Raw genomic sequence first — 27,346 nt, forward strand, 5'->3', positions numbered from 1 at the left:
CTAAAGCACGTGACGGAGCACGTGACCTCATCGATGCCTCTTAAACAGCCGTGGGCCGCCCGAACGGGGTGTGTTATAACTGTGAACTAACGGCGGATTTTATAGCTGGGAACCTTGTTCTACTTTGCCAGCACTGCGAGCCCTGACACGCTCTTGCTGGCTTCCAGCAACTCACTCTACTTCCTGGAGGAGGCGGAGCTTCTAAAGCACGTGACGGAGCACGTGACCTCATCGAGGCCTCTTAAACAGCCGTGGGCCACCCTCGCGGCGTTAAGCCCGGTAGGAGACAAGGCCACCGGCTGTTGTGCGGCTGTTTGGCGCGTAGGCGCGTCAACCTCTGAGTCTTACTATTGAATGTGGAGTAAAGGGTAAGCCCGGCCGCATAATTAAGTATCCTCTTTTTGCACAGTTTATGGGAGACTGTGGGAGATTACAATCTCCTTACATTCCTTACTCAGAATTAATAATCTTTTATATAGATTTTTTAACTTGTCTTGCATTCAATTGACTGCTGAGTGATTTGGTCTCGCCAAAGATACTAGCTCTTCTGGCTATTTATCTTTATTTTCTCTCCTGCAACTCTACTGAGCCTATATGCCGCCTAAAGCACGTGGGGCAAAAGCGCCCTACAACTTACGAAAAGGCAGGACAAATCACCCCTACATGCCTAATAACAATCTAAGAGGTGGGGACAGTTTGAAATCGCCAGCTAACGCCGGAGGTACCATTCCGGAGTTATTTAAAAAGATCTTACCTGTATGCACTGACGAACAAACTGAGGAGACACTTCCGGCTACACATAACGTTAAGCCGACCACTGGATGTTACATCCCTTGACGACATTGACAACAATTCGTTATTGGATTTATGCCTATCTATACAGAAATCTATGGCTCCTCCACCTCCTTTAGGAGAGCCGGGGATTAATGAGATGGGGACTATCAAGAAAGTCGCAAGTATAACAGTGGAGGCCCAAGTGTTACAACCTGCTAATTCTACTCGGAGAACTTTATGCTCAGGCCGACTGTCTGAATCACCAAACTTATTGATTGACTTAGAAGAGTCAGGGCAAACTAAGGACGATCAACCTAGTGAGCTTTCACAGCTAAACTCTGCAGCCATTGCAGAGATGCAGGCGTCCTTATCCTCTCTCCAATTTGCCCTAAAAATTCTCCTCAAATTATGTGGAAGAATACATGCGAATACAATCTTACAGCTGAATCTTCCCGCTCCGGATCTAGATTATGAAGTAGGCCCTGAAGAGGTAAAGGAGCCTCAGATCCTATCTAGTCCAATTAACGTTGAGGGGAACGAACATCCGACAAATTAAGGAAACACTCATCTGACTAAGAAACAGCATAGAATGGCGAAAAGAGCTGCCTTAAGAAATGTTCCGGCAGAGGTGGCTTCTCCACTCCCAAATACAGTAATTCCACAACAGAAATCCAAAAAGGCAAGAAAAAGGGCACTAAAAAGAAAGAAAAACCGAAATAAAGGTCCGGGTACACTCACTAGCTGGATATTGGTGGAAAAATCTAAAGAAATTTCAGCCGTGAGTAATGCTAGCCAAGACTCTATCCTTATAGAAAACCATTCTATTGATAATCAGTTTACTACCCCTCAAAGGAACAACCCTAATAGCACATTTGAAAGCATGGATGCTGAAAGTGATACACCGGTTCCAGCAAGGAAAGAGAATAGAGAAGAAAATAAGATTTGCATTGTGAAGAATCTGAACCAGCAATGCCATGGCAAATGGCTTTCACGTACAGGCATGCTCGAGAAACTTCATCTAATACCTCAATTAAGAGTTATTAGATCTGAGGATTTCTCTTTTGTAGAGCCTCTATGTTCCACTAACCCTAATGTGACCGCGCTGCATTGTACGGTCCTGGCCTCGGCTCAGCTGATTCGTAAACAGAGTTAACTTAGCGCAAGTAGGCTTGGGGGTAGACGTGAATCCTGATGATGTAGACCCTCTGATTAAAGAAGTTCCCAAGCCTACTAAAACTGACAATAATACTAAACTACCTCCTCTTACTGGGAACCGAGTGCAAATGAGTGATATTCAGAACACTCTGAAATGGCTTGCAGAGGCCTTGCCCTCGGTTATAAATAAACCCTGAACTTGCTCATTGCTATCCTGGAACACCAGGGGATTCAAACATATTACTGTAACTAATGGCTCGCTACCTTTTATTATGAATTATTCCTTTTTTCTATTACAGGAAACCTGGCTAACTGCACCAATTATAATAGACGGGTATAAGTTGTACCATACTTTTGCTAAAAAAGGCCAAATGGGAAGACCTTTTGGGGGACTGATGATCGGTGTAAGTAAAACTATAACATCTAATGAAATTAATACCGATCTAGGAGGATAACATTAATGCGGTGGAGGTGGTTATACCGATCAAAAATAATCAGATGAAACTCTTGTTGGTCAATGTTTATAATTTACACGATGCGTCAAAGAGTGATCTAATACAAGATAGATTACATTATCTACTTACTGAGTGGACGAATGAATGCCAAAATAACCTCTTGGTCATTGCTGGTGATTTTAATTGTTCTATTAAAGGGGATGGTGGTACAACTAACAATAAGCATTTACATCCGTATCCCCTCATGTATGAAGAGCTGGGACTTGGAATGCCTAAACGGTCGAACTATGAGTGACCGACCGGGACATTATACTTGGAAAGCAGGTATTGCTCGCCGCACTCTTGATTATTGTTTTATTAGCCCGGAGGTGGCATCCCTGGTTAATGACATGGAAATAATAGACAACGATTGGAGTGATCATAGCGGCCTGAGTTTAAGTCTGAAATGTGATTCTCTATTTCCTTCAACAATAGCGACAGGAAGCTTGTTGGTTAATCATGCTGGCTCACGATTAATATGGTCTGAGAAAAAAATATCTAAAGCATGTCATGATTGCGGTGAATGGGATGCTGATTATCACACCATGTTTGTTAATCTCTCAATAGAACACCTTGAAGGTTGGATTAATAATTTTACGGGTAAATATGTTACAAAAAAATTGTTACTTGTTATCAGAGAACAGGGCTCGAGCGAGGGCTATGATAAGACAATTCGAGATGCTAAACGTACTCTGAGAAGGGAGATACGTAGAATCAGAGCCCACTCCCATTTAATTATGGATATACATATTAAGATCAGAAAGATAAAAAATAGGTATAGGACATGGTTAAAACACTGGAACAGATCGAAGAAATTGGCAAAAAACCGTGAAGACTATTTGCTCGAGAAATTCCCGGAATATCTGGGCACTTCTAGGAGAAGCTAGGGGGAGCAGGGTAACCCCCCAAATAAACCAGATTGATGCTCAGGAATGGGTTAATTTACTGGAAACACGTAATGGTATGCCAGCAGTTAACCCCGACATTTTTCCAACCATCCCTCAAGTTCCTAAGCCGTTCCCTATTTACCTAGAAGACCTGATAGGTAAGATTGCTAAACTTAAATCTTCCCGAGTCCCGGGGCCCAACGGTCTCTCCAACCTACTTATGAAAAGTAACCCAGTTTTCTGGGCTAACTTTCTGAAAATCCTCTTTGAAAAAGTTCTAAAAGAGGGGATAATACCTGAGACCTGGCAGAGAGCAATTTTAGTGCCAATTTTCAAAAAAGGCAATAGATCTGACCCGGGCAATTACCGCTTGCTATCTATGTTAGATTGTTCTGGCAAATTATTTGCCTCCTTACTGTTACAGAAATTACAATCTTGGACCGAAACGGAAGGGATTCTGGACCACTTTCAAAGCGGATTCAGACCTGGATACTCAACTACTCACAATCTTTTCATCATGAATAGTCTTAGAGATAAAGCCCTATTTCCTAATAATCCGCCTCTGTATGCCTTATATATAGATTTTAAGGCAGCGTTCGACATGGTTAATAGAGAGAAGCTATGGAGGAAGCTTAGGAGCCTGGCATGCCCTGAAGACCTGCTCTATTATTTGCAACTCCTACATCATAACACCACAGTCCAGTTGAGGCTTGATGGAAGTGGATCCACAACTAGGGTGATAAATTAAACAAGAGGGGTGAAACAAGGCTGCGTTACTGCACCCATGTTATATAATCTGTTCGTTTCCGATATGCCAGAGTGTATTAGAGAGGTGAGTAACTGCCCTCCCAAGGTTGGCTCCCAACACTGCTTAATCCTGGCGTATGCGGATGATGTGGTTATTTTTGACCACACATTTAGTGGTATTCTACGCTCGGCTGAGCGACCTTGGGAGTATGCGGAGGAGAACGAACTCACAATTAATCACATGAAAACAGAGTTGATCCTCTATAGTCATGGTAAAGTGAGCCGCCCTAGAATGATTGTAAGAGGACATGAAATTCAATATACCCATAGCTATAAATACTTGGGAGTAGAATTCGACTCTAAGGGAAATTCCCAATCGTGTACAATCCCGCAAAATAAAAGCAGCGCAACTTACCTCTATGATATATCAGTTCTCTCGTAAGAAGAGTGGATATTCCATGTGGGCAGCTCGCCAACTTTACGTCCAATGCCCGATACCCATGGTAATCTATGGACTGGAAGTCCTGGTTGGCCTTAATTTGGATTGGCTACAGACACTGGAAGGACGTTTTTGGCGAAAGCTGCTGGGATTGCCACCGGGAATACCAATGGCGATACTAAGATTAGAGCTGGGTTTACCCTCTTTAAAAGCTCTGGTCTTGAAGAAAAGAGCCGAGATCTACATTAAGCTGCATACTAATCCGACTAATCCCCTTCTGATAACCGTGAAAGAAGACATTGTTAGGAATAAGCAGGCTCGTTTTGTGAGAGAAATGAATGCTCTATTTGAGATGATTGAATGGACCCCTAACTGGGAAGACAATTATATAAATCTAAGGTCCCAAATGGTAGAACAACTCATAATTTGGGACCGGCAAGATAATTTTAGACATCTTGCGAGCCTCCACAGCTACGGGTTCATAACTCATGTTTTAAATACCTTCAGAAGGGCACAAGGATATCTCAACCTTTGCCCCTCGGATAATCTAAGACGCTTCTTATTACTCCTACGTATTAACCATCTACCTGTCCTAGCGGTGTTGGGCCCTGAAAGGGCCATCTCTAAAACAGAGCGTTTTTGCAGGATATGCAAGAATAAAGATTTATTGGAAACTGCAAGACACGTTCTTACACTATGTCCCAGTTTGGGTTCAACCTACATAAAACATTATAGCAGATATGTACATAATCTTGACCATATTAAGTCCAAAGACTTTTGGCTAACATGTATTAACACCTTGAATCCTAGCCTACATTTGGCCCTATATAGAGTATGGTATACAGTTAAGGGAATACTTGAAATTTGAAGACTAGCCAATTTCTCTCAGTATCAATAAACAATAAACGAGTGATTATATGAAATTACATGAAATTGCATGAAAGTTATCTTCAGGATATGGCCTATGAAATTTGTAATAAAACTGAATATGATTTTAAGTGTTTTTCCACTTTTAAATATTGAACTGCTGTTTAAATTATAAGAAGAAAATATTATTCTGTTGATTTATGTGTAAAGTTTTTGTTTTAAAAACTGTATCACATTAAAAATAAAAATAAAATTGCCACTTGGAAGCCCGATTCCAAGAGGCTGAGAAATGTAGCTGCAGCACCCTCATTTTGAGCCTTGTGTGTGGCACAAGCCACCATTATTCCCAGAAAGTGTTGGTACCACCATGCCAAAGTTACTGATTTGCTGAGGAAATGCCTGTGTCCTTCTTGATTGCTGTGATCCACTCTTGTATCCCAAATTAGCCCCAAGAATCTTAAGGACTGAGTGGGAAGCAAATGATTTGAGGTTGGACACCCCAATTCGTACAGCATGTGCATAAGGGAGGCTGCTGTTCGCTGGGCTCCTACAAGCCAGTTGAGGGATGGATGAAGGCGGTAGCCACCCGCTCGGAGCAGGGCTGCTACCGCATTCATTAACCTTGTAAAGACCCTTGGGGCCGAATTGAGGCCAAATGGGAGGACCTTGTATAGGAAATGAACGGCTGTGATCCTGAAACACGGGAAAGAACGATAGGGCTCCCAAATCAGGATGTGCAGGTAAGCATCCTTCAGATCCTGGGAGCGCATCCAGTCTCCCTCACATAGTGTGTCTGAAAGCTGCACTGGCGTAAACATATTGAAATTTTAAATGGGTAGAGAAAGGTTCAATGTTGAAGGGTCCAGGACAATTCACAGGCCAGCCTGGTTCTTTTTCTGTATGGCAAAGATGCAGGAGTAGAAACCCATGCTTCGCTGTGAGGTTGGGACCTCTTGCGTGGTCTGGCTTGCAGTGAGCAAGCGGATCTGCGCCCGAAGAGTTGCTGTCCCAATCTGGAAGCCCCGGAAACCACCAAAGGAACAACCTCTGTCAAAGCGCGGGAGACTCTGGCTAAACCTCTTAATACAGGCGCAGTTAATATTGCCAGGTACTTCGCTGCTAGGGATATGTTTTTCTTCTCGTCAAGCTCCTTGTAGATGAATGAAACAAGTCCCTTCCCTCGAATGGCAAGTCGAGGAGGAGTTCCTGCACATCAGGGTTACTTGGTTGTCTTAAGCCATGCAGTCCTCCTCATATTTGTGGCCACACATACAGTCCTGCCTGTGGTGTCTATATGGGCCACTGTTGACTCCATGTCGTCTTGGGCCACTATCTTAGCCTCTGCCAGGCCTGCCTTGAATCTCGCCTGACTGTGTGCCGGAAGCTCGGGAAGGAAGTCTGCTATCTCCCTTCATAGTTTTGGGTTCACAGCAGATAGCCTGGCATCAGCATTAGACTGCCGCAGGTGCAGCGTACCATTCAAATACATCTTCTTCCCATTGGCGGCTAGGAGCTTTTCTTCCTTGCCTAGGAGGGGCGAGGTAGGTGGAGGCTTTGCATTAATCGAAGCCGCTGCAATAACGAAGAGTGAGGCTGCGGGTGGACCGACAGAATGAGCGAGTTCCCCTCCGCCTGCTGATATTTGTCATCTAGGTGCTTACTTTCTAGGCTGCGTAGAGTGGGGTTTTATTCAGCCCTTCTTTGCCAGAGACTTGACACCCGTTTGTTTGTTTATTTTATTTGTAACGCACACCAGACCCGAAGGTATCAGGGCGCGAGGACACGAAAATGTTAAGTTTACATAGTTACATATTAAAGTACACAAAAATTGTTAAGTTACATGGTATAGAGGTACAGTGTAGGAAATGATGGTTTAAACGGTACATGGATTTTTCCAAATTACAATGTAGTCAATAGCAGAGATAAAATTGAAAAGCAATATCAGCGCAGATATAATACAGAGTAGTCATCCTGTATGATAGTGACTAGGAATGACGCAAGCGGTTGAGGGGATGCCTTCTATGTCTGATCTAGCTTAATGGTCATTAGTTTTCAACCAGTTGATAAGGTTATGAGGTTATGCCTGAAATGTGGGTAAGTTTGGTTTTCCCTTAGGAGTGGTGGGAGCGAATTCCATAGTTGGGCAGCCTTGACAGGGAAGCTGTTCCCGCCAATGGTGACTCGTTTGAAGAAGGGGACTGTGAGACAATTGACGTAGGCCGCTCTAGTGGGTCGGAGTGTGTGTCTTTTGTTAAACCTCTCTGACAAGTAGATAGGTGCTGTATTGTTGAGGGACTAGAATGTTAATGAGGCGGTTTTAAGTATAATTTTGTCAATGGTAGAGAGCCAGTTCGTTTGTTTCCTTGCTGTAGATATGTGGTCTCTTTTAGTAATTCCTAACGCTGCTCTCAAGGCGTTATTTTGGAGTATTGGAATTTTGTTAGTAATGTGTTCATTAGCTCCAATGTAGAGGGCATTACAGTAGTCCAACTTGGACAACACAAGTGCTCTTGCCAGTGTGGTACAGCTACTTGTGAACAGGAATGGTTTGGCAGATCTAATCAATTTACAGGTATAAGCCGCAGATGATGCCATGGCATGCACTTTTTTAGTCGGTGTGAGACAGGAGTCAAGCTGGAAACCTAGTGTTTTTACATCCTTCATCACCTTAATTGTGTTGCCATCTATGTCGAAGGAAGTATATTTGTGTCCCAGTTTTGCAACGGGATACGGTTTTGGTGGTTGACCGAATGGTAAGCACCTCTGCCAAGACCCCCGCCTCTAGTTGCTCAACCTGCGGCTGAAGGATCCCCAGGAACTCCGCTAATCCCGCCAGCCTTTCATGGAAGGCCCTAGCTGAGGAAGTGGTGTTTTGATCCTCATTGTCTGTGTCGCCCGCTGTACCCTGCAGGTCTGGGTCTGTAGGTGGAGTGCTGATGGGCTGCGGTGGGGGAGGTGCTGCTGCAGCAATTGGAGCCTGGGGTAGCACAGGAACCTGGGCATGAACCAAGACAAGATGTTGCATGGGTGCTGCAGGGAGCATGTCTTGGATGACCCCTCCGAGCATAGCCCCCATTTGAGGTGAACTCATGAGCATGAGGAATTTCTAAAAGAACCTGTCTTCACACGCTAGTGAAGTGCGTTCCTGTGGGGGAGTGGGCCCTTGGGCCTGTACCTGTTGCTGTGCTTTTCCCACACCTTGCCTCAGGTAGCCGAGGTCTGTGCATCTCCCCTGTGTGGAAGTAGTTGGGCATGAGGTACACCAGGTGACGGGCGGCGACCAATCCCACCTTGGTGTGCTCAGATCCATGTGCATTGGAAAAGTGAGGCTCGGGATGTGCTTTTATTTTGTCTGACTGGGAAGCTATCTTGTCTGGTACTGTGCCACAACAGTCTTACTGGGACCAGTCTCCGTCTGCTTGCTTGGCTGCGAAGGCCCGGACCTTCCCTGCACCTCAGGCCAGGGCCTGGGAGGCGGAGTGCCCTCAGCCATGACGCTGGTACTGGGTTTGGGCACCCCCTCAGGTTTGCGCCCGGTATCAGAGCTAAGACCCTCTGGGAGATCCGCGGAACCAGAGCCTTGCATCCCTTCAGCTGCTGGACCGGGAGCATCCGTGGACCCTTCAGCCATATGGCCTGTAGCTCACAGAGCATCAGTCCCCTTGCTGGTAGTGGGGCCTAGAAGGCCCCCTCCAGCTTGGATGCTTCCCCAGGAAGGAGTCAGCCTTGTGGGGTGCAGTAGAGAACAGGACACCTACCTTTGGCCTGGTCTTCTTCCTGAAGAATTCCTTGATGTGCTCCTTTGGTTATCTCAAGAACAGCTCCCTCCACCTGGCCAAGCAGTTCTTCAGGGATCGCAGGGTGAGCGTGTCGCACGCTGAGCAGCCGTAGTCCTCGCCAAGGCACTGGAGGCACATCGCGTGGGCATCCGACGTGGGGAAGGAGTTCTCGCAGACCGAACACCTGCTGAATCCTGTCGCCGTCGACATACACTGGGGAGGAGCGTGGCATCGGAGGACAGAGTACTTATAATTCTGAAGAAAGTAGCTAGATGGAAAAAAGGGAAAAGAAATATCCCTGGAAAATAGGGCCTCAACCACAGCTTAAGGTGAAAGAGCTCTGCTCCCGTTGATGCAGAAAAGAGGACTGAGGAGTGGTGTCAGTGGGCGGAGTCAAGGGAGCGCATATTCCCAGGGCTGCGCATATTCCCAGGGCTGCGCTCCCAAACGCATCTAAATTTAAAAGGGAAGACCGTTTTTCTGGTGAAAAAGGTTTTGTTTCCCATCTCTAGTGAGGCACGTCCATTTGGTATGGAGGATAGGGGATGGGACGTAAGAGTAAGAAGTCTTGTACAGTCACAGACAGAACTGAAAGAAATATTATGGGAGTGACCCAGGTCGTAATAATTCATACCAAAAAGGCCTAATTGGATTAAAAGAACTGGGTATAGGCAGGAACCCTGAGAACAAGCTTGAGTTGGTAACAACTGTTAGGGAGAATTCTCAGAAATGACATGCTTATTCCCTTCACCTTAGAGACCCCCAGCAACTTTGCTGGATTTTGAGGACTTGTTTTTTTTTCCCCCCTGGAGAGTGTGTGAGCCTTTTTTCCCCACTCTCATGTATCTTGATGTGTGTTTTACTCTTGTGTTCTTTGGTCATGAGTTTTAGATAATTCCATAGGCATCATCTTTTTATTGTTGTGTCAAAACAGCATCTTTAGTGCAGTGGCACAGGGATGTCCTTTGGACCTCCCAAATACCTTCTCTGGGATGAACTACTGTTCCATAGAGAATGTAAAGTTGAATTGACTTTACTAGTATTTTTAAATTCATAGACCCAGCACACACCATCTTCCTATAGAATGCTGGAGAGGTTACTTAGTATCCCCTATGTGTAAACACTCTCGTTGCTGTCAAAAGCTACCCTTTCCTATTGAAGTGGCTGGTGGCAGTGGTTTTATAACAAACTACCATGATTTTTCCCGACCGCGAACACCAGTAGCTAAAAATCAGGGCCGCTATGTTTTTCAATATGGCGACCAAGACACCTCTGTAAAAACAGACTCCGGTCATCTTTTTTCACCGTTTCTTTGTGGAAAGGTCCTTCTGGTGTTTAACTCTGCGTGCCAAACCAGGTTTGGTCCCTTTGTTTGTGAGCCTTTAGGGGGCTTCAGGGCTGAAGTCTGCCCATGGCGTCTCAGTGTCTGGGTGGCCAGGAAGTGAGGGAGGTGCCCGAAACGCCCTGTGCTTGGTCTCCTAGGAGACCCAAATGCACTCTGGCGTGATTGGCTGTTTGACTGTCTGGCAAGGACAGCCACCCTGCTGGGTGAGTGACAGCTACGCTGGAATGAAGGGGAGAAAACTGTTTAAAAGGCGAGTCTCTTGGACTAGAAGCAGAGTCGACCACTGGAACAAAAGAACCGAAGACGAGCTGGAAGAGGACGGCTGTGGATTTGCCCGGTGAAGCCCTGCTGCAACTCCGAATTGCCAGATCTCCATTCGACAGAGAAGCTTCTTCAAGGACGGGACCAATCAGCTCAGAAGACACCTATACCATTCTCAATGCTGGTTAAGGTTTAGCCTGGGAGAGGGAAACCAGTTTGTGCCTTGAAGCAACGGCTACTGAACCAAAGTGACTCCATTTTGTTTGTTCGGACGATGATCCCGCGCAGTGCAGGAGTCCCCTGACATCCTCCATCTTGTCCCCACGACCGAGGCTCAGGAACAGCGAGATCTCCAGGAACTGCCAGGAACCAACGTCTTCAGCTGCATCTTTTTGCTTCACTTTAAGGCACTGTGCCATCCCATTGAGAGATCCTAACTCTCGCGGTGAAAGTTCGTGAAACTTTCCCAACTTGCAGGCCTAATCAGCTTGTGACCCAACTTAGCATTCGTTTTCATCTAAACTACTTCTAAAAACTTTTTCAAAGACTTCTCCATCTGTACCAGAACTGTTCTGTCCTATTCAAGAACACTAGACTATTGAATTGAACTGACCCTCCTGGTACATTGAACCTTTGCATTATCTGAAATAAGTGTTTTCTAACCCCTTGTACAAACCTATGCCTTTTTATTCCTAGGTAAAATAAGTCAAGTGCCATTTGGCTCCTTTTTCAGGGGAGCTCAAACTGTCCCTACAACTTAAAGAGTTTTGTGCTTTAGTATATTGGTGTTTAATATTGAGTTGATTTCTACTAGTGAGTGTTTTCTAAATTACTGTGTAAATAAATGTGTATTTTTTACCAAGAAACCTTGAGTGTAAGTGTCTACTTGAATCACTGTAATTGTGATACTTCTGTGTAACTTCTTCTACTGCTCACATTCCCTCTTGCGATAAGCCTGGCTGCTCAGCTCGCTATCAAAAGTGTGTGGTACAGACTTATACCAAAGGTTGGTTTTTGCTTACACCTGTAGTCATAATTATCTGTGGTGTTCCCAGAGGGTACTACATGCAATTCCGCCTAACATCCATATCAAGATAAAGAGCAAAGGAAATCAAAGATTCTCAACTGTTCAGGGAAATAGGAAAAAGCCCCGACAGAGAAGATAATTCTGTGATAAGTTCACCAGAGGAGGGAAAACGGATCAACTCTTGCAGAAGGAAAAGGAGAAGACTCAACAGCCCAAAACAATAAAATATGAACTGATACAAGTAATCACTTGAGATTATCTGAAGATCATCTATTGAACAGTGGCTGAAATATAAGTCATCACATCAGGAGAAGTCCTCCTGATTTTGAACGCTTAGACATAGTGAAAATGGTCTGATAAATTATAGAGTCCAATGGTTTCATTTACAGAAATTCACTGACGAATGATGAGCACCTAGTTTTGTTAGGTAGGGATGGGCTTTATTCCTTTTCTTTAAGTAAACCTACCAGTGAAATACACAAGAGTCTGAGTTCTCCTCCTGACCTACCACAGTAATTTAAATCTGCTTATATTTTATCTGTCAGGAACTATTTTTCCTTTTATTAATTTTGCACAAGCATTATGGAGGTACTCTGAAATAAACCTAAAAAAAGCCAAAATATATGTATGAATGAAAGCATACGTGAATGTATACACTGTTATACTTGCGACTTTCTTGATAGTCCCCATCTCATTAATCCCCGGCTCTCCTAAAGTGAGCATACTTTCAACACAAGGATTGGAAAGCAAATGGATGCGTGAGTAAATGCAGGACTTGAACTAGACAGGGTGAAAAAGAGCTAAATGTGTTGTAGGAGAAAGCTCATGACGAAGTCAAGAGAATGGTCTAAGGAGTGGTACCTTTCTCTTAACCATCCCCAAGCCCCACTCGCCTATACCATTATTAAACAAAGAATTAAATTATCTTTCCGGGGTCCTTAATTCTCATTGCACATCCACTCAAGTACTCCAACCGTATTACACCCTGCTGGTTGCGGAAACAGGCTAATGCACATTGGACATCTGTTAAAAATGATCTGGATTTAGAATTGGACTAACGATTGATGTTGGATGGTCTTATTTTGTCCCTGTGGCTTGATGTTGTGCACCTTGATACCAAATTGTCTTGGTCCTTGTGCACCTAATTGTTTTGATCTTCCATGTATTCAGACCTAGCAGGGAAAGGGAAGAGTAAGCTAGTCAGGAATACGTACTAAGTTCATGGCTTCTTGCCAGAGGAAAAGTCTATGATTTCATTTATAATAGGGTTAAATAGTTGATGTACAACTTGGCACTCAATATGAAGCAAAAAAACAAGAATAAAAAGCACATTGGAACCCTCATAGTAGCTAGAGGTCATGTCTAGGAGATTGAGATTAGTGGCTAGAGTTAACAAGCCCACCATATAATCATAGACGTGAGGGGAAATGACCAGATTTAAGGTTCTTGGGAAGAATTGTTTGAAGGAAACACTTAAGAACATAAAAGATTGCACTTAACGACTTACCAGCTGGAACTGTGGAATCTGTGGCAGCTGGCTCAGCATGGCAATCTGTTGAGGCGAGAGCTGGGGGCCCATGTTGAAGAGGCCAGGGTTCAAGCTGTTATTGGGGAACTGCTTAAGGATGGATGCAGAGACCTGGGGTGGTGGTACAGAGTTTGGTTGGGGAGAGGGGCAGAGGAGAAGAAAAAAGAAACCATAGTGTTTCACGATCAGACTTGAAAGCAGCTTTGCTTTGAAATGTCTTGAGAGAAAGCATCCAAGGGTGCTTACCTGCGGAGGGAGGAACTGGGGAGGCCCTTGTGCCCGGAGATTTGGGGAGGAATTGAGAGGTTGCCCTGGCGTATGCATGCCCCTTGATTGTGCTGCGCTGTTTCCATACAGACCATGATTTCCACCCTTTAAAATAGAAAACAAACATGTAAGTATACCGGCAATGAGAAAGACACAAAACAAAGTTCTTAACAGTTGAAATGCCAGGAAAGTACTTGCATAGTTCTCAATGTGAGCAAACAATAGATTTATATCGAAAGGATAGACCCATAAAAAGGGACCAGCTTATTAAGAAAGCTACATTCACAGAACTAAAACAAAAATATTTCATCAAACTGATGACCGGCCATGCAATTTGTTGTGTAGCCTACAGAGGGATGGCCAAAATCCAGCTCAGGCAAACTGAAGCCTGCCGGGTCTTCAGTTTATTCCAAGATAAGTAAATCTCAGTTAAGCCTATACAAGTCTTAAAAAAATACTGCCGGGACATAAAATTTACCCTGTACATTTAACTAAATCCACTCCACTTCCTGGGAAATGGCATTGATTGCACGTCAACATCTACCAGTTAGTGAGCATACTTTCAACACAAGGCTCGTTTTTCCAAACACACATTTGAGTCATGTCCTGATGGACACACTACAACTTCAAGAGGCAGAACACAAGTTTGAACAGTACAAGATGCTGATTTGTAGGGCGGTAATACATAATTGGGGGTTCTGCTGTCCCATTTTATGGGACCATTGAACATTTTGTTTTTATCCCCTTTGATTTCTAGGATCTCAGACTTATTTTTGTGTTCAAAGGGACTTCTACCTAAATCCTCATGCCACTAACTCTTGTAGCGTATAGTCATATTCTAGGTATATGGCTCCTAGTACTGGGGTGTGTTTTAAACACCGCTTTTCGACACCAAGGTGACCATCACCCTGCATTGGTTTTAGAGAGAAGGGTGGTGGCAGCTGTAATTTAGTTTTGCTTTAACTGGGGTGTAAGCCGATTTACCACATTAGTGGCCAAAAGAACCTTATTGGTAACCATTGATGTTCTAATGTATAATTTTATGTCCTGCTTTCAGCCATCTTGTTTTTTGTTCTCTGTTTCCGGGAAACCGTGAGGCAGGCCTAATATGGCTGTTGCGCAATCATGGGGCCAATGAGCCCAGCCGCGCAATCCCTGTCATGATTTGGACTGCTTTAGACCAGTCCCGAGCCCTAGACAGGCTAATACATACACTGAGGGTAGACTTGCCTGTTTCGCATTTGTTTTGTTAAGTTGCTTACTTGCCTTCTGGATAAGTTTTAGCACAAAGGTGCTGCTGCAAGTTTAGCACCAGATCGGGCCAAAAAGGCTGGGGTTAGCATCCTTCCTGTTCTCCTGTTTACGTTTTTCACTGTTGATGTCCTTCCGGGGGCTGTGCTCAAACTCCCCAGGTCCTTCACATCAGAATTGCTGGGACAGACTCTGGGCATTTTACTACTGCCTTCCCGAAATACTGCCACTTTCAAGCACCTTGGGGTAGGAACTACCGCCATCCACAATGTTTGAAGGACACCACAACAACAACCTCCAATGTTCGTATAAGCTGTCTTGATAACCCCATCGTTGTTTCCTTAGTGGGACAATTTCTGCTGTCTGGATCTCCCTCTTTGCCCGTCACACTTTTCAAATCTGCTTGGTTAGGTTCCTTCTTAGAGCCATCTTCACGATTGGTATCTGTCCTTGCAGATGGGTCCCCACTCCAAGGAAGGCCAATTCTTTTTTTGGGCTGTCTGGGTTCTCACTGGTCCAGGGTACAAGTTCCCAGGGTGACCAGATTCTGCAAACAGTCATACAAGAGAAGATCATTTAATCAATGGGTTGTTTCGCCTTTCCTGAGCTGGATTTTCAGGAACCACTGCCACAAGTACTTATTTCTGGGTTTGTAGGTTGTCCAAAAATAGTTGACTGTTCCTGCAGGCCCCTTTAACCGCATTTTGTCATTTACTTCCAAGAAGGTCCCTCATTGTTGCCATTGGTGCATCCCAGACTACCCCTGGACAAACTCCTCCCATCTTCATCCTTATCAAAATAACTTAACAGTCTCCTCCAGAGTGCCTGAAAATCTTGTCTTACAGAAAGAGGTCATTACACTACCCATGGGGAGATACAATTTTACAATCACCATATCATGGCCTTATCACGCTATTTGGGTACTACCCAAATATTCTTATCACTCATTTAGCTATTTTCAATCAACACATAATCAAATCTAGAACCTGTTTCAGGTGGACGGTCTGAGGGTTAGACGCTCACCAAGCATCAACCATTTCAAATTTTTGTATTTATAATTGTTCTTTTAGTATTAATGATTGTGTTAGTCCAAGTCCATCGCCTCATCCAGAACTAAATTTAAATTCCCTCCCAATATCAGAATTCCCATCGGCCAACATCTGACGCCCGCTTGAGAAATTCTTACTGCCCTTTATAGGGGAGTAGCATGTAAACAGTAAACTCTTGACACATCCCTGGCCAGACACTCAGTTTTACGACTGGTTTTTCTATACTCTGGCCAGGGGGACGGATGTATAGAAGGCCAATCTATATTGTGACATGGACAACTCTGGGAGCTGTAGCCAAACCAGTTCAAGGTAGCAGTGACGAGTGGTCTAGGCTAAGTCTCAAGAGGCGGTGAGCTTGTAAAGGATCCACAATGAGTAGACACAACGTGAGTCACAAATTACACTTAGTATGTATACAAATACAGTTATTTATTTATGGCCAGGCAACACTATGAAACATGACTACTAACAGGTAGAAGTATCACACAACACTAACAATAGGTCAGGATAAAAAACAAAAGCTAAAGGTTTGGGGGTTCATTAAAATGCAAGGAAAGGTGCAGTAAATAGAAATCTTTCCTAACAGTCAGCAGTCTACCCCCAGTGCGCATTGGTGTCTCTTTATCTGAGCCAACTTAATAGACCTAGTTCGCACTATAATCACCCCTGCTTTCTTGCTTGGTCATGAAGAGAAAAACCTTTTTCCCAGTTTCGATTCAGGGAGTCTCTTTTCAACCCAGCAGTAGAATGGGATTCCAGAATGTATACAACTACAAGACACATCCTTCTAAACTATCTGGCCATAAAATAACATTTGGTAGGTGAGTTGAGGCCTTTTACATTCAGGGTGGCTACCACCCATCCTTGCACAGTGGTATGATGTGCCATTCCACCCCCGATCATGGAGCCGGTGCATCTAACACATACATAACATTTTGCCTCTTCTCACGCCTTTCATGACTACGTTTGGGCAAATCTCTCCATACGTGTGTATAAGAATACACTCAAATCCACCTACTTACCCCAATCCAAAACTGAACAACCTATCCACCCATACTCACAGAGGATCGACCCCCCCCCCCCCCTTATCTTTGCCCCTCTCCCATCCCTTAAACAAATGCAGATGAACACCAACAAACAGAAACCCATTAATTTCCACCCAGTTCTTCAACAAACAGTCCTCGGTCTAACCTCACACAATAAACCAATAACACCTTTTAAGGAAAATCCCAAACCTCTGCCAAACTAGCAGTCTACCAGTGTCCCACCCTGACCTTTGCCACATTAAATTAACACCACAACTGAACATCTCACCAAACTGTGGTAAGTCACAACCTGGAGACGGACAAGGTGGCTCAAGTTAACGTAATGCTTTTATTTGAAAACAATAACCCATGCTAACCCTTCACTTTTAAGACCTATACTTAAAAGGAGTAGTCAAAAGGGTGCACGTCAGGGTGTCTTGCAAAAGAAAAATCCAAGTCTGCGGTCCAGGAAAAACTGTGGGGTTAAGGGCGCAGGGTGTTTGAAAGGAGAAGCTCTGCAGTACCTGTTGTTGCTCCGTTACTGGCCCCGCCCCTCGCTCACCTACCTGCGGATTTAAGGGGTGTTTGCAGCCCAGCAAGTGCAGCCGTGAGTCCATTCACTACACGAATGGAAACAACGTTGGGCTTGGGTCCTTTACTTCGGCAGCAGTGTTGTGACAGCAAACACAGTAAATGCGGCAGAATGCTGTCTGAGGGTTACTGGAGACTCCCCCTGGAAAACACTTCCATATAAGACTCTGCAACGGTTTGAAGCGACTTAACGTCCTTTCGCGGCCTAAAAGCATAAAAGCAGGAACCCTTTGCAATCCCAAGGGTGAGTAAAACAGTGGGCCGGACAAGGACTCAGCATCATTTACAGCAGAATGCGCAGCCTACTTCTTCATTCTCGTTTTCTGCATGGTACCTCTTGCTCTCCAGTATTTACTATGCATGTGGAAGTGTTGCAATTATTAGCAGGACTGCTTTGCTTACCTGCTAATTTAAGATTGGCATTACGTGCAATTGGAGTTGTGTTAAGCTCATTTTTGCAGTACTTGACTGCGAACGGCCTCTGCTGTTCGGAAGTGTGACAGTTTAATAGTCTGCATGGAGGCAACCTCCTGGTTTCTTGAGGGGTCTGCTGAGACTGTTTATTTCCAGGAGCCCTTATAGACTGCAACAGCACTTTTACAGTCTTGCATTTCCGTTGTGAGGGAGTGCTTATTAGAACTGCATATGGATTAATGCGATTTCTGACTGATTATCATAACCGTGCCGGAGATTTTGGACATTGCCCATTGGAACACCACCTGGACTTTTGAGTGAATCAATACTGACTTACATAACCAATTTGGGCTGGGGGTACCGACATCGGGCTGCTCCTAAAGCAGTCGAGCCTGCTTAGCCCCGTGATTTGATACAAGCTGGTTATACTTGAGGCTCAGTAAACTTGCACTTGAGTGTTTTACTATTTGGTTAAATCATTGCCCCGGAATGGGATGCCTAGCTGACCAGAGTTGCTTATTTTAGATATGTATATGGATGCACCTGCTTTGTACTTTGAGTTGTTTTAACAAGCATTAAGTGCTTTTATTCATTTGTATTGTTCAGTACCAAGTTCTTAAGCATTTTAAGTGTTTAGCTTTATATATGATCATACTATCATCATTTCTAAACAAAGTGCTTAATTCCCCCCCCCCCCCCGCACCCACAGTGCACAGAAAGGTGAAAGGGCTGCGCTAATTGACCCTATATATCAAGCTAATGCTATGATCACTGAAATCACATCTTTGCTCTGAGAAATTGTTAGGCAAGATGGTATGCAGTACCCTGTGGGAGACTGCACCAGTCTTGTCGTCTTGGCAATAGTTAACCCAACCATACCAGGCTTATCTCAAGAGGGGTCAATGTGAACTGAAGGGTATGACAGATATTCACAGTGACAAGTATCCAAATAGACACTTCCACTCAAGGTTCTTGACTAAACAATTATTTATAACTTAACAGTCAGTTGAATAATCCTTCCTTAGAAGGGAGCAAAATATGTAACAATAATATACTTCAAAATACACACTCAGTTTCTTTAAATCAGTAGATGCCCATTTGGGATGGCACACAGATACTTCCTGCACCCTGAGGTTACTTAAATAACTAGAACACTGTGGACATCGATATATCACTGGCACATTTAGAGCAATACTGAGTTTGGTGTCGAAGAAAAGGTTTTAGGGAATAAAACAATGGTTAACAAATCTTCTTAAGCGGGTAAGTACTTTTTTAACCCTCCAATACAAAGTAAATTAACGCTTTCCTGAGGGACAGTTAAAGCACAAAGTCAGAGGTAAGAAGTCTCTTTCAGGGAGCCAGGACAGCCAATGTTAATTGAGCAAATGTCTAGGTGAGCTGAAGCACTTGCAGGTAGGTAAAACGTCTTGCACAATGTTTTATAAGTCTTTATAGAAAATGAAATCACTTTAGGGTCATAAGCTGGGAGGCTTGGGAGGGGCCAAGCTGCAGGCAACTCTGCAAAAGCAACAAAGACAAGTCTCAACTGAGAGCTAGCAAGGTAAGTCCCCTTAGTCTTACAATAACTTAGATCTGAAGAAAGTGGTTCCAGCTGGCTTTAGTTACTGTCTAGGTCTGCAGATCCTGTGGCTCCTGGGCCTCAGTCGTGGGGACAAGAGGGAGGACATCTGGGGACTCCTGTACTACGAATTGAAGGTAGGAAGCAGCAATGGGCAAACTTCAGATCAGCAGCACTTTGCGGTTTCAGCTGGTCGCGGCTCACGCAAATAGCACCACTGCGGTTATTGGATACCTTTCCTCGCACCTGGGGTCCTGCACTCTTGAGGTGGCTCAGGCTTGGTCAGTCCGGATTTGTGGAAGTCCGGAGAATCTTCCTGTAGCTCGGGTCAGACTTAAAAATGAGAAACTTGATTCTGGTGTTACTGTTCCTGGAAAGTCGTTCCTGCAGTAGCAATGGAAGTACAGCCAGTTCCGAGAGGATGTCCAGAGGAGTTCGCTTTAGGGTTGATTGGTCTCACCAACCCAAGAGAAGAAGTTGTTTGTTGCAGGGATTCTCTAGTCAAGTTGAATTCGGAGCTTCAGCAATGCAGCAGGGCTTCACCAGGCAAACAAACTGTCCAGGAGTTGGAGCAAGCATCTCTTCCAAGTTGTTCCTCTGATTCCTTCATCCGGTGGTCGACTCTGCTTTCCAAGTCAAATGCCTCGCGTTATATGCAGGTTTCTCCCATTGATTCGAAGCATAGATGTCACTCAGACAGCAGGGTGACTGTCCTCCAAGACCAGCCAGCCAATCGATCACCTGTGGGTGCATTCCTGTAACCAAGGGGATTAAGCACAGGGAGTTTCTGGCACCTCCCTCGCTTCCTGTCCTGCCAGACATGCTGGAGCAATAGGCGGGCTTCACCAGTGAATCCCGCCAAAGACAAAACCAACAAAGGGATCAAACCTGGTTTGGCACGCAGAGTAAATCTCAAAGGACCTTTCCAACAAGAAATGGGGAAAAAAAGAAGACTCTGGCCATTTTAACAAAAAGGGCACCATGGGAGCTATACTGCAGCTGCAATTGCAGCCCACAGTAGAAACACGCAATGGTAGAAAAAAGTAAACTATTGCCACTCGCCATTAATTGTAGAAAGGGTAACATAAAAATGTTACATGAGAAACTAGACAAAGGGGATATCAAGTTACCCCTAAAGCACCCTATGGTAAGATAGTGTGTGCTGGGTCTCCAAAGTTACAAAATGTGAGTAAAGTCAATTTCACTTTACTGCTCTTGGAAACAGAATTTTAACCAAGACAATGTATTTAAACCTTGGGGAAATTGTGAAGACTTCCCTGTGTCACTGCACTGAAGGTGCTGTGTGACACCATGTAAAAAGACAATGCCTATGGAGTTTGTCAGACTCCAAAACCAAAAGAAACACAGTGGTCAAAATCAATGTAATACAGAGTGGGAAAAAGGCCTCACTCTCTCCAGGTTAGGAATTCAAAATCCTACAGTCCAGCAAAAAAATGTGGGTCTCCAAGGTAAAAGGTAATTAGCACATTTCTGAGAATTCTCCCCAACAGATATTTATTATTTTCCAAAGGCAAATAAATCTTCCCAAAACAAGGGTTCTAAACTAAAAAGGCATTGCCCATTCTACAACTAACTGCGTGGCAATGGTAAGTGCAGTTTAGGAACAAATGAATACATTGCCTTTTAAGAACAAGGCCAATGCCCCGGCTTAGCCAAAGCAGCAAGTTAGATATGCGGGCATGCGCAAGAAAGCAAAGTTAACACTCAGGACGACAAAGTGTCCTTACCAGTCTTGGCAGAGGTGGGATCTATCCTCCCATGTTATGAGATACCTAAATCCCTGCCCAAAGTGAAGGCAAATGATATTTCATCGCAGTAGAATGTTGAGCCCAAAGCCAACAGAGAAAAAGTAGATGCCCTGACCCAGAAGGAGGAGGGTGTTATAATGGTGCCCCACCCACAATAGGCTTACTGCACCGGAGAGGGGGGAGTGTGGGGGTGGAAGCAGCTGACCTCTATTGACCTGGAGAGGGAGAACAGGATGACACTTCTGCACCCCACATTTTGCAAGTCCAGTGTGAGGGCTGTGCAAGTATCTTACAGAGGTACAGATGGTGAAATAGGATGGGATACATTACTCACTGTAATCTTATTTCTGATGTTTGTATCTTCTACTTAGATTCACACGAGTGTTACAGTTTTTGATTTGTCGACAGGGCGTGCCAGTAATACTATCCCTAGTGTGATGTCTACTGTTCCCATGGTCCTTCACGCGTCGAGGTCCCTTAGAATGCTGTTTCTGACATGAAGTAGCAAATGTGCGGTAGAAATCTGAAGATGGCTGCCAGAGGAGGGGTTTAGGTAGAGAGCAGTCGTTGGCTGGGGGCAGTATGACCCAGAGCTCAGCGATGGGTTGTTAGGAGAAAGACAGTTCAGAAATTAAACAGATTTTTTCTTTACTGAGGATTCCCAGCCGGACGATGTAGCTGCTTTGCAAATGGCGTCTAGAGGGACGTTTGCAATAAAGGTCAAGGTAGCTCCTGTACCCCTGGTAGAGTGAGCTATTTGTGTTAAAGGTAGAGTTTTATTTGACAGAGTAACAGAGCTGTATGCATTTCAGTATCCATTTCACTATCTATTTGGAGATGGCGTTTGATACACAAACACCTTCCCTGCCAGGGGCTAGGGAGACACATAGTTGGTCTGTTTTCCATAGCGGTCTTGTCTTGTTTACATAGTAAAAAACCACCCTCCTTACATCTAGTGTACAGCGTTTTTTCTCAGCTGAGCTTGAATGGCTTTGAAAGAAAGCTGGTACTTCGATAGACTGGTTGACATGGAACTTCGATATGAACTTAGGTGAAAACCCAGGGTGCGTTTGTTGTACCAACTTGTCTTTGTGGATAACAAAGAAAGGGTCTTGCACTGACAAAGCTTGCAGTTAGCCGACTCTTCTTATTGAGGTGATAGCCACCAGAAATGTCATCATATGTAAGGTGTTTAAGGCTGGATTTATGCATAGGCTCAAACCGGGGGTCCCATGAGTTTTGCAAGTAACACGATAGGTCCCATTCTGGAGGCGGGTTTGAAATGGGAGGGTAGAGTCCCTTTACTCCTTCCATAAATGCCTTAATGACCGGGACCTTCCACCAGAACACCCTGCTTTGAGAAGTGATATAGAGCCGCCAGGTGAACCTTAATTGAGTTAAATACTAGCCCATAGTCTAGTAATTGGAGCATGTAGTGGAGAATGTGTGATGGCGTACATTCTATCGGGTTTATACTCTTTGGCTGGCACCATATTAAAACCTTTTTCCTTTGTTGAAATAACAGTGTCTGGTGTTTTGTTTGCGTGCCTCCTTGAGAATGTCCATACACCTTTGAGTTAGTTTTAAATGGCCACACTCTATGACTTCAGGAGCCAAGCTGCCAAGTTCATAGACCGAGGTTGTGGGTAGAACATTGTTCCCCTGTGGTGTGTGAACATGTTGGGGCACAGGAGTTTGGATTGGATCGTACATCGCCAGTTTGCGCGGATGTGGGAACCAAGGTTGTCTCACCCACATAGGAGCAACTAAGATTAGTGTCACTTGTTCCTGGTGCATTTTGTTTACCAACCTGCTCAGTGACGGGTGAAAAGTGTAGGCAAATGTCAGTGACCAGTTTTTCTTTTTTTTTTTATAACATTTATTTATTGTTGCACACAGATAAAGCGCATTTACAACAACCCAATACAATTGGAGATCAATAACATGAGATCAATAACACCAACATATAAACGCAGACGAAATTAATCGGAATCATCGGCTACAGATTTGTCTGACGAGTATTGCTTGTACCTGGCCCAAATATTCCTTGGCCTGGAAGCGGGCAGTACGGAGTCTATATATAGTTCTTCCGTATCATTTGTCCAAACCATGTCTCTGTCCCATTCCTCCTTCGTTGGCAGGGTATTACTTTTCCACTTCATCAGGATCGCCCTTTTGGCTATCAACAGACTCAGGTTCAGTAGTTTCCACCAGGTTGAGTTCATCTGCACAATTGCCCCAACAAGCATAACATCTGTGACCATTCAATGGGCTGGTCAGCCATCTCGTCTAGTGCTGCACAAATCTCTGCCCAGTAGTCTCTAAGTGTTGTGCATGCCCATAGCATATGGAAAATGTCCGCATCTTTGGATTGACATCTCGGGCATGTACTTGCCACTGTAAGGTAAATGCGACTCAACTTGGCCGGGGTGTAATGTGTACTATGCACAATTTTGTAGTGAATCAGCTTATATCGGGCATTGCACGATATGTGTTTCGTTAGTGAGCATATCTGTTGCCATTGGGTGTCCTCTATTTGAAGACCCAAGTCTCGTTCCCAATTGCCTCTGGCGTTATGATGTCAGTGACCAGTTAATCCACAGGGGGTTCCCCTTGAACCTGTGTTGAATAAACCTGTATGCGAAGTCTGGGCATTGGGTTGTTTGGCTTGCAGTGAACAGGTCTAAAGGGGGCTAACCTCATAAGGAGAAGATATTGTTTAGGATATCTCTGCCGAGTTGCCACTCATGCTCTTCGGGTAGAAGATCTCTGCTTAAGGAGTCTGCCACAGAATTGAGTTCCCGTGGAACATGTTGCGATGTTTGTAACATTCCCTGCTTGAGTGCCGACTTCCACATTTTTTGCACTAGCCTGGACAGACTTGGAGAGTGTGCCCTCCCCTGCTTGTTTATGTAACAGATGGCAGTGGTGCTGTCCGTGAGGCCTTGTACTAACTGACCCGACAGGTGCACTTGGAAAGCTTGCAGAGCTTTGAGCACTGTTAGTAGTTCCAAAAGGTTTGTGTGATTTTAGGCTGTGATTTGTGTCCACAGGCCATGCGCTGTGTGGTGAAGGTAATGGGCTCGCCACCCGGTGAGTGACGTGTCTGTTGTGACAACTGCTTGCACCATCAGGTTGTGTTAAGGTCAGCGCTTGAGCTAGTGTTAGCGAAACCACCACTAGATCGTCCCACTGACCGCTTCCCTGAGACCACTGTTTCGCTAACGACTCTTGCATTGGACGCATGCGCAGCCACGCATGCATAACCAGGTAAATGCATGATGCAATCATCTCGAGCAAGTGCATTGCCTTGCATAAGGTTATTTGGCGACCGGCTAAAAACTGAGGTATTAACAGCAATAGGTTTTGCACTCTTTCATTTGACGGAAACACTAGACCCTCCTCTGTCTTTATGACCGCTCCTAAGAACTATTTGGTCTTGCTTGGAACGCAACTTCATTTTTTCTCGTTGATTGAGAATCCCAATTTGAACAGGAGATTGATTTTTCTTTGGGTATTTTGCTTGCAAATGTGAGGGGATTCCCGCGTTATCAGCCATTTGTCCTGATAATGGTACACTGGGATTGATTCTCTGCGTATATGTGCTGCCACTATCGCTAATACCTTGGTAAATAACCTTGGAGTGGAGGTTATGCCGAAGGGTAGTACCTTGTTTGTTTATTATTTATACAGCGCGTCACACCCTGGGGTATCTGGGCGCTATCCAAGACATCCTAGGATACATAAATACAAAAGGAGGGAATATTAACAGAGTAGCATATAGCCAGGGAATAGAAGCAATGTAATAACATGATAGTATACTGTAGTAGCAGGAGACAAAGCGTTAATAGATACATATGTCAAAGAGAGAGGTTATGCAGACAGGCCAATAACAGGTTACTAAACATTTATTTTATAGACTCAAGCGATGTTGTACTTGGTGAGTAGCCAATTTTTGATGCTGGACCTGAAACTGTATAGGTAAGGGTCAGTGCGTAAGTTCAGTGGGAGGGTATTCCATGCAAGGCCTGCTTGAACCGGGAAGTTGGAACCTCCAGCTCTTTTTAGGTTAAAGCGCAGAAAGATAATACAGCAGGCGTTGGCTGATCTCGTAGGTCTAGAGGAGGTTTTTAGTGCAGTTTTGTCCATAAGGTATTTGGGGGCAGCATTGTGCAGGCACGTATGGGAATTAGAAACAAGTTTAAAGTAAATGCTATCCTGAATAAAAAGCCATTTATGACGACTTCTTGTTGTGGATATGTGGTCTTTTACTCACTTCAAATTCTGCAAAATAACACTCTAAGAACTCAAAGCAGTTCTTAGAGTGTTATTTTGCAGAATTTGAAGTTTGTAGAGTACTTGTTTATTGGCACCTGCATACAGGGCATTGCAGTAATCAAGTTTGGACAGGATTAATGCTCATACCAGGATCATGTGGCTGTCGGTAGAGAGGTAGTTTTTGCATGCATGAATCAGTTTGCAAGTATAGGCTGTAGCAGTGGCGTTTGCTTGTTTCTTGAAGTTTAGGGCCGAGTCAAGATGGAAGCCTAAGGTTTTAGTTTCCTTAGCTGTAGTGATCAGGTTGCCGTCTATACATGAACGGAGTATATTTAGGGTTGAAGTTTTTTTATATAGATAGGGGCATCTAGAATGAGAATTTCAGTCTTGTCATTCATGCACAGGCTGTGGGTGGCCATCGATGCCTGAATGACGAGGTAGATTTTGTTTATTAGGTCATTAACCGTGTCCTAGTTGCCAGATAGTGGGAGAAGTATCTGGGTGTCATCTGTACAATTAGTGTAGATGACACCCAAACGGTCCAGGATGTTGAAAAGAGGTTTAGTAAACACATTGTGTAGGGGAGACGCAGGAGCCTTGAGGAACTCCACAGGTAATTGGGATAGGGTTCGCTGCATCGGAGGGAGAAAATACTCATCATTCTGTTATTTAGGAAGGATTTTATGCAGGTTGTAGCTTCTGGGGAGAGGTTAGCTGCCGATAAGTGCTTGCAGAGTATATTGTGGTCGACCAATTCAAAGGCGGCAGAGGTCAAAGTAAGAGTAGTGCACATTGTCTATTATCTTCTATCAAGTCTATTTGTGTTTTTAGATCTAGTAGCGCTGTTTCAGTCCCATGCAAGGGTCTAAAACCGCATTGTCTGAGCCCAAGGAACTTGTTGATCTCTAGGTAAGACTGAATTTGGAGGTAGACTTGGAGGTAGACTTTACTTGGTAGTGTTGGTTCGCCATTTTGAAATGCAAGAACCTTTTGTTCACTGGGAACATTGAAATATTAAAGTATGCATCTTTCATATCCAAGGTTGCCATGTAGCCCCCCCTTGCTTTAGCAGTGGGATTACCTCCTGTAGCATTGTCATGCAGATTTTTAGTGGCTTCACTTAGGTGTCTGCAGGGCACAGGTCTAGGACAGGGCGCATTGTTAAGTCTTTTTTGGCACAGGAAGTACATTAAATAAATACCCTTGTTTACCTGATTTGCTGGGACGATTTCTATGGCATCCTTTAGCAGCAGCACCTTCAACTCTTCCAACAGGATACGTTTTTCTTCCTGTGAAGACTGCCTTTGGCTTGGTGGGTGGTTGGTTGGCGTTTTTGATCAGTTCTATGCAGTATCCCCCTGCCACGGTGGAAAGTACCCACTTGTCCAAAGTGATCCCCCTCCCATGCGTGGTTAAAGTGTGAAATACAACCTCCTACTGGAGTGGCATGGGAGGGGACGTGTAGCGGGTAGTCATTGCTTAGGGGTTGGGCGGATTGAGCTCCCTCTTGAGGAGGAGGAGGAGGATCTGCCCCTATTTCGAGACCTTCTTTGGCCCCTTTGAAAACCCTGTTGTGAGGACTGCCCCTGTGATGAACCTGAGGATGAACCTTGGCCACCTTGATTGTAATTTGAGGCCTGTTGGGAGTGTTGTCCTGTGAAACAGCAGGAGTTAGAGCTTCCTCTTTGCCCAAAGGGTTATTAGTAAGCTGCCCTAGGTATTTGAGGGTGTCATATTCCTCTTTCGCGCTCTTGAGAGAATCCTGTTACACTTACCTGGTATCCACAGGGACGCCACCCAGCCCTGGTTGGATGATTTGC

General features: G+C 44.5%; 1 protein-coding gene across 9 annotated transcripts in view; it reads right to left on the reverse strand.

The window, feature by feature from the left end:
- The window catches only part of TNRC6B (trinucleotide repeat containing adaptor 6B), a 2,246,995-nt gene that overhangs the window by 714,117 nt on the left and 1,505,532 nt on the right, over positions 1-27,346 (reverse strand). For all 9 annotated transcript variants that reach the window (XM_069652930.1, XM_069652926.1, XM_069652923.1 and 6 more), the window contains 2 exons: positions 13,550-13,675; positions 13,283-13,414 (listed from right to left, as the gene is read on the reverse strand). In XM_069652930.1, coding sequence (XP_069509031.1) covers positions 13,283-13,414; positions 13,550-13,675 — 258 coding nt within the window. The remainder of the gene's footprint in view (positions 1-13,282; positions 13,415-13,549; positions 13,676-27,346) is intronic.

The sequence above is a fragment of the Ambystoma mexicanum genome, chromosome 3q (genome assembly GCF_040938575.1).
Source record: "Ambystoma mexicanum isolate Mex_15411 chromosome 3q, UKY_AmexF1_1, whole genome shotgun sequence".
NCBI classification, from domain to species: domain Eukaryota; kingdom Metazoa; phylum Chordata; class Amphibia; order Caudata; family Ambystomatidae; genus Ambystoma; species Ambystoma mexicanum.